Source organism: Teleopsis dalmanni, chromosome 2 (genome assembly GCF_002237135.1).
Source record: "Teleopsis dalmanni isolate 2A chromosome 2, ASM223713v2, whole genome shotgun sequence".
Classification (NCBI taxonomy): Eukaryota; Metazoa; Arthropoda; class Insecta; order Diptera; family Diopsidae; genus Teleopsis; species Teleopsis dalmanni.
Genome location: NC_051847.1, coordinates 216355769 through 216363456, shown reverse-complemented (window position 1 = coordinate 216363456; position 7688 = coordinate 216355769). Strand labels below are relative to the sequence as shown.

The 7688-nt window shown below is 29.5% G+C and overlaps 2 protein-coding genes across 2 annotated transcripts in view; both read left to right on the top strand.

The window, feature by feature from the left end:
- Positions 1-1166, top strand: part of LOC119676730 (dual specificity protein phosphatase 10-like) — a 25617-nt gene extending 24451 nt beyond the window's left edge. The window contains exon 4 of the mRNA XM_038087986.1: positions 1060-1166. Within this exon, the coding sequence (XP_037943914.1) occupies positions 1060-1166 (107 nt within the window). The remainder of the gene's footprint in view (positions 1-1059) is intronic.
- Positions 1167-1297: 131 nt separating this feature from the next.
- LOC119685886 (fatty-acid amide hydrolase 2-B-like) lies at positions 1298-6057 on the top strand. The gene is made up of 5 exons (XM_038100285.1): positions 1298-1529; positions 4403-4625; positions 4701-5209; positions 5274-5666; positions 5733-6057. Exons 1-5 carry the CDS (start codon positions 1359-1361, stop codon positions 6009-6011), a joined length of 1575 nt encoding a protein of 524 aa, XP_037956213.1. The 5' UTR covers positions 1298-1358; the 3' UTR covers positions 6012-6057.
- Positions 6058-7688: the final 1631 nt, after the last annotated feature.

Sequence of the window (7688 nt, the reverse complement as noted above, 5' to 3'; positions counted from 1 at the left end):
AGTAGCAGAAGTAATTTTTATTCTCAACATTGTTGCAGTTTAAACACACAATTAATTTTTTAATGAATTTCTTTTTTATGGTCTTTTAAGCACACTTAATTACTTAAAAAATACAAGCAATTCATTGCTGAACTTGCTGAATTAAGATCTAACGTAACATTCCATTTCAGTCACTTTGAGAACGAACGTACCTTCTCCAGTCTTAGCTACCTAGTGGTATCCAGTCAACTTGATTGAGTGAAAGGTCTTCTTATTCCTTCTCTTAATGCTTTAACACGGACAAAACAATGCAAAAACCGTCGATGCAGAAATTATTCATAGATTTAGATAAATTATGGAGGCCAAATGCGTTAGTAGGAGCTATTGAAGCAATACTTTAGTAACTATATATATATAATGTAAGTAACTTTCGATATTAATTTCACTACGTTGCAATAAGAAAGAAACAAATTAATTATGCCCCGCATTTATAGTTCGAAAAAACTATAAATTCGAATTATCTAGTATTAAATCAATTTTCGAACACATTCTACTCTACGGAAAATGAAAATGGTTTGTTTGTATATTAGAGAATAACAAGAAGGAAATAGTTTAAAATTCTTTATTTCTGCTTCAAAAATTTAAAAAGAAACACTTCACGGCTTGACTATCCTAGCCTAGACGATCCCAGTTTACAAAGTCCAACACTTCTGTTTTATCTGTGAATTAAAACCACATTTTGACATGAAAAATTGTTTTAAAAATTATGGCAACGATATTGAGTCATCATAGGGGACTCTTTTCACTTTTTTCTAAGGTATATATATAATAATATACTATGAATTAAATCTCGCAATAATATGGCAAAATAAATAGGTAACGAAATATCGACTCGTATTTGACGTTCTATCTGAAACACTCACCAACCACACATTTTCTTATAATTGACAGTCAAAACACTGTTAATATTTAGGATACATTAACTATAGTGAAAAGTATATAATAGGAATAACTAATATTTAGAATAACTTATTTTCTATTAATTGAATTACTTTTGATTTTAAACATATTTTGCTACAGTAAAAAGTTTATGGAAACAACGATATTACGGTCATGCTTACGACTTACGATATTTGCAAGCTTTACCATTGTACACGTTCTACGGAGTGGGTAGCACTGCTTTTTAAGATCACTTCAATGATTTTGTGCAAAAATGTTAATAAAATTTTATTTGGCAACACTAACGTCATTTCTTCAGCTTTCTTTCTTCCAAAATTCGCAACTGTCTTCTATTTGTTGTTTTTGTTGTTATGAACCGCTTTACTTGTGCTGCCTGTGTTTAATTTGAGTTTGAGTTTGAATAGTTGAGGTTCGGCAGCATGGAATTGTTTCTGCGAATAATGCAATTTATGATCAAAATTGCTTATACTATAGTTTACAAATTATTGAATTTTGTTTATAGTCCAGAAAAGAATGAACTCCCACCAATAGAAGATGATACAATATTATTATCATTAACCGAAGTGCTAAAGAGATTGCAGACACGTGAGGTATTTATTGTGCAAATATTTATACAAAAAATTTAGAGATTTTCTTATTTACTGTCGCATAATAATGCACGTAATGCACTAAAAATAAGTTATTTTGCAAATATTAATGTGTTAATTAATATAATATTTAGAATGTAGATGTATTAAGAATCCATACTTTATTAACCCGCCAAAAGCTAAAATATAACGTTTCATATGTTAACATTTTTTTCTGAACATTTTTATCATTCTTATTGGAAGTAACATTCACAATTATGAATGTGTGAGTGCAAGAGGCGCAACGAATAAAAAGCTTTCATTGGAATTAATAACTCTTTGAGGATAATTAAGGCTTAATCTTGTGTTGAAAGCTTTTCTTATTGGATTATTTAACTCATCTTTTTTGGTAGTGTGAAAAGACAACTTTAAAAACGGTCATCGTTCATCGTTCGATATAATATTTTCTCTTAAAATGTTTACGGTTATTTCTATTATAATTTTCAAAGTATATAAAACAATTATAGTATCACATCAATATAAATCGAAAAATATTTGTTTTTTTTATTATTATTTTTAAATAAAAATAATTAATAAAATTGTTTTAAATATTCCCCATAAACACACCTCCACTTACCCTTTATAACGTGCAAATAGGTCTGTTAAACTTTTTTTCTTAAGGTCTAGTATTCTAGTGATGTATAAAGAGACTCATTCAGGGAAGATTTTTATAAAACTAATTCAAAGTTCATACAAAAAATTTTAATTAAAAAAAATTTAATTAATTATAATATAATATGTTTCGAAATATTTTAAACGAGGTTTGAACCAAAAACTCCACCATATATTACACGCAAAAACAATATTATCTATTTTCGACTTGTGATGCTTAAATACGACCAAACCTCTTATGAATAGATTGATACAACCAGCTTTTAAACTGAGGGATCAGTTTGTACTTTAATAGATAAACAGGTGAATATAAGTACGGTTTATATATTCTACTTTACTGCGTGTCAAATATTTTAGAAAACTACCTGTTTTATATTACAGTGGAGATCCAATATAATTAAGAACCAATTTAATGAATGTCCATCTAAACTAACACTAAAATTGTTAAATTGAATATAGGGTTTTAGAAAACTATACCTCTTTTATATAACCGTAGACGTTCAAGATAATGAATACCCAATTTAACGAAAGTACTATTTAACGATAGATAAAATTCGATGATTGACTATTCATTTGTTAAATAGAACAATATCTAACGAATTCTATAGAATAAAGTTCGAACATGTTAGGAATATTTGTGTGTGTGTGAAATTTTTACAATTCAACAAATAGGTTGCACTAAAAGTTATTCGATAAATTGTACAACTATTGTTTATGGTATACATAATGTTTCATAAGGTGGCTACCTGATCCATACAACAATCATATTATGATAAGTATTTTTCACTTCTTTTGTTTCCTCTTTTCTCTCTCTCTCTCTCTCTCTTTTCATTCTCACACTATTTTTTGTGCTTTTTTTTTCTTTTCTCTTTATCTTTATCTATTCTTTTCTCGGCATCACTTCCTGTTTATTTTTGTTTTACTTTTGTATTTCTTTTTTTCTCTACCTTCCTGTTTTTCACTCTGCTTTTTGTGTCCCTTTTGTTCTGTGTCTATTTTTCTCTCTCTGTCTCTATATGTTTTTATTTTCCGGTCTTATTCCGTTTCCTATCTCTTTTACTGTTTCTGTCCCTCATTCTATTTCTCTCTGTCTCCTCTTCATTCTCTTTCTGTTAATCTCTCTTGTTTTCTGTCTCTCTATCTTTCTTTCAATTTCTCTCTATGCTTATTTGAATTTCTCTCCTTTTTACTGTCTGTCTCTCTCTGTTTCTGTCTTTCTTTTCCTGTTTCTCTCTGATCCTGCGTTCTTCTCTATTTCTGTTCCACTCTCCTTTCGGTTTCCATTTTCGTTTCTGTATCTCTCTTTCTTTTTCATCTTTCTCCCTCTGTCTTTATTTTTCTGTCTATGTTTATTCCTCCTTTTCATTTCTCTCTCTCTCTCCCTTTTTGTTTTATTTCTAGAATTGTCTTTCTTTTTATATATCTTTCTTTTTCAATGAGAGCAATGAGAGAGATTGCTTCTCTCTTGTATTTTTTTTCTTATTTATTTTCTTTCTTTCGTTTTCTCTTTTTTTTATTTTCTCTGGTATTTATTCACCCTCTTATTTATTTTCCTTCTTATTTATTTTCTTTCCGGCCCTTTTTTTCTCTCCCATTTTCATCATGAATAGTTAGCGCAACTATATTACATATTAATTTTTTTTGTGCGAGTTTTTATTCAATCTATGCTTCTACAAAGAGCTTAAGGTTTCTATGGTATATAGGTTTCCAGTTATTTCTGAGGCGACGTACAATTGATTTGTAGTCGTTAAGTAATTTGTCAGTTTCGTTTTGAATCCTTCTTCTTCAAGAAATCTACGGTCACATACGTCACTGAGTATCCTAAGCATTTTTTGTCATATAATTTGCGTGGTATGTGGTCTATTTGTGTCCGTTTATAAGTATGGATAGATATTGTACATAATGGATGGATATCTGTTTGAATTATAAAGAAAAATTATTCATAAAGAAAAATGCGTGAAAAATTATTGAAATATTATCATATTCAGTATTAACATGTGACTAAAAAACGGGTGTAGTCAAGCAAGTCGCTGGCACTGAAAGTTGCATACAACTCTTACTATTAAACATCAAAGTGTTCTTTTGCAACTCTCTTATAAAATAAAACGGAATGTGTTTTTCTTGTTTTTAATCTGTATATTAAGTTTTATACTTAATCTATAACTTTTTGTAGTTAATCAATCAAACAATATTTATATCGTTTAACAAATTAAAATTTTTAACAGCTTTCATCTGTAGAGCTTCTTGAAAGTTACATGGAAAGGATAAGAGATGTTAATCCACACCTTAATGCTATAGTTGAAACCCGATTTGATGATGCTTTAGAAGAAGCAAATAGAGTTGATGCTATGCTTAAATTAAGTACACCAGAGCGGCTGAATGAGTTGTATAAAAATCAACCTTTATTAGGTGTACCCTTTACTGTGAAGGAAGCATGTGGGGTTAAAGGTAAGAAAATACTTTGAAATATTTTTAACACTTATTAAAATGCGCTGTTTTATTTCATTTTTTACTATATATCAGATTTATCGTTTGAAGTTGGTAGTCTGAAACGTCAAGGAATGAAATCGAAGAGCAATGGTGCTGTTATATCGATATTACGTTCAGCTGGCGCTATACCGCTACTTGTATCTGCCAACCCCGAATATTGTTTCAGTATCGAAACAAATACGTACACTAATGGTAAATGCTGTAATGCTTACGATGCTACAAAATCAAGTGGTGGATCCTCTGGCGGAGAGGGCGCCTTAAATGGTGCCGGTGCTACTTTGTTTGGTATTGGTTCAGATATTGCTGGTTCTATACGTATACCTAGCTTATTTAATGGTGTTTTTGGACATAAACCTACTGGTGGTGCGGTATCAGTTAGTGGCCATTTTCCCCATGCTAATGATGCTGACTACATTCAGTACCTACAATTGGGTCCAATAACTCGTTTTGCCAGTGATTTAAGCTTGATCTTGCATGTGATGGCCGGTAATAAAGCCAGTAAATTACACCTCTTGAGCCCTGTTCAATTGAATCAAATGAAAGTAAATTATCTTTGATATATTTAAAATGAAATTAGAATATATTATATTCAAATGGTATTTACAGATCTACTATTCGCTGGGATTTACTGACTTGAATGGAATTCTACATCACGATGTTCATAATGACATCAGTGGAAGTATTCTAAACGCCGCAAATTATTTTAAACAAAAAGGTTTACCCGTAAAAGAAGCTAAAATTAAAGGTTTCCGTAATTCAACTGAAATAGCGCTAAGTTCGATTGCACACCTTCACAATTTTCCATTTCTAATTGAAAATCCTGGAGATTTCCCAGTTCTCAAAACACTTAGCGAATATTCACTAAGCGTATTTGGCCTTTCGGATTTTACAAAAGATGGTTTAATATTTGAGTTAATGCGACGTACAAATGGTTTTATGCCAACTAGAAATTCATATAAATATAGAAAGGAACGGGACTTGCTTAGAAGTGAAATAATTGTAAGTGTGGTACTTGTAATAAGATAATATGATGATAAAATATATATATTTTTTTTCTCTCTTTAGAGACTCTTGGGTGACAATGGTGTACTCTTTTTCCCCACATTTACAGTACCAGCTATTCACCATAACAGTTCTCTTTTACCACTTTGGGCAATCGATTATACACTAATCTTTAATGTATGTGGCCTGCCGGCAACACATGTAACTATGGGGTTGAATAAGGATAAATTGCCAGTAGGATTTCAAGTAATCGCATCACCATTCAAAGACCGGCTCTGTATTAAAATTGCTGAGGAATTAGAAGCTAAATTTGGAGGTTGGGTTCCACCGGAGGATGCTTAATTATTTTAAAATATATTAATTTATTTATTTATGCTGTGTTATAATTTTAAACAAAAAGAAATTTTATTTAATCGTAATTGTATTATATATTTTGTATTTTGTATATTTAATAAATTTTTTATGTTTATGTTAGTTTATGTTAGTAATATGTTAGTAATAATATGAAAATTTTAAATCAAATAGTCTTGCTAACTAATATGGGAATATATTAAAATAAATTAAAAATCCCATCCATTTTAATTAAAACTGCAACACGTCTATGTATTGCATTTCAATAATGTGTAATAAAAATAAAGTTTCAGTTATTTATAAATGTTACGTACAATATTTTCCTAACACACTACAGAGATAAATATCACATAAAACTAGAAAATACTTCCATAATAGCAGATTTCATACCACTCCGGTTAATCGCTAGAAGTTAATTAAAGTTAATTAAAGTGAATAAAAATACTTTACATAAATGTGATGGATATAATCTTATTGTTCAAAACTTTATACTTTTAAATTCCTATGCGTATTCATAAATTCTCCACTTCTGAATTATATTTTTAATTTTCATTAATTTCATTTTGAATATATATAAGATTAACGTATTTCTCATGTAGAATATCAATATAAATCAACTTAACTTCAGTGTGAACAAAGTATAGTCAATTTTATTAAGAAATGCTACTGAACAATCATAAAAAATTGTATACTAAAAATGTGTTTGAAAAAATGTATTTTCATCTTGCGTCATTATCCTTCTCTCTTGAAATCCAGTTTATTATATCCTTTCTATCCTTCGGTTTTAAATGAAAAAAGCTGTTCAGACCGACCAATTTCTTTCGTTCAACTAAGAAGCGATAAATGTGGTTTGTGTACGGTAATGCTATATGAATTTAAAAGCGGTGTTGCAAAATTTGCTTTCATTCTATATCAAAAACGTTTGTGCAGTACCTATCAATTACTATCAAAATATTAATATATAATTCTTTTTGCATTGACAATCCGAACAGCTTTAATTTCAACATCTATTGACATAGCAACTCCAACAAAATTTTTTCTATTAAGACTAGAGAAACGTATTTGAACAAAACATATGCTCAGATCTAAACAGCAATACTTCAATAGACGTAAAACATTTATAACTACATTATATATGTCATTATATTGTGTTTAGATTATTTCATTTAACTCGATAATTATGCACACGAAAGAGATAGATATAAATGGTATTAGATTACAAAACTGAATTCAAACGATTTTCTCATTTCTGACACAGTCATATGTGCCATTAATTTTACCTTTCACAACACTGTTCGCTTGTCAAAATGCAAACGTCACATTGCATCAAAACAGACAAACCAATTTAAGCAAATGTATAGGACAGAGAAAAGAGGCAGAAAACAACAGCCAGAAGAGAAACTAAAAATGCGGGAAGCAACTCAGCACAGTCGTTACAAGTCAATTGTCGAGTAAAGACGTGTGTAAAGCTTAAATAAAAGCACTGTTGATGTAACACATTTACTACTAATAAGACTTAAACTATATCGCGGTAACAAATAGTGCCTCTTGTATAAATAAATAAAACGGTTTCATTACTAAAATAAAACTTTTTGTTAATTAAACGCTATTATTAAAAATTATTCAAATATCTAAATAACATATAAACGCTAAATTACATATTATTTT

Coding starts and splice junctions, on each gene's coding strand:
- LOC119685886 (XM_038100285.1), top strand. CDS start 1,359: ATGGAATTGTTTCTGCGAATAATGCAATTTATGATCAAAATTGCTTAT. Junction 1,530..4,402: donor AGAGATTGCAGACACGTGAG/GTATTTATTGTG, acceptor AATTTTTAACAG/CTTTCATCTGTAGAGCTTCT. Junction 4,626..4,700: donor GGAAGCATGTGGGGTTAAAG/GTAAGAAAATAC, acceptor ACTATATATCAG/ATTTATCGTTTGAAGTTGGT.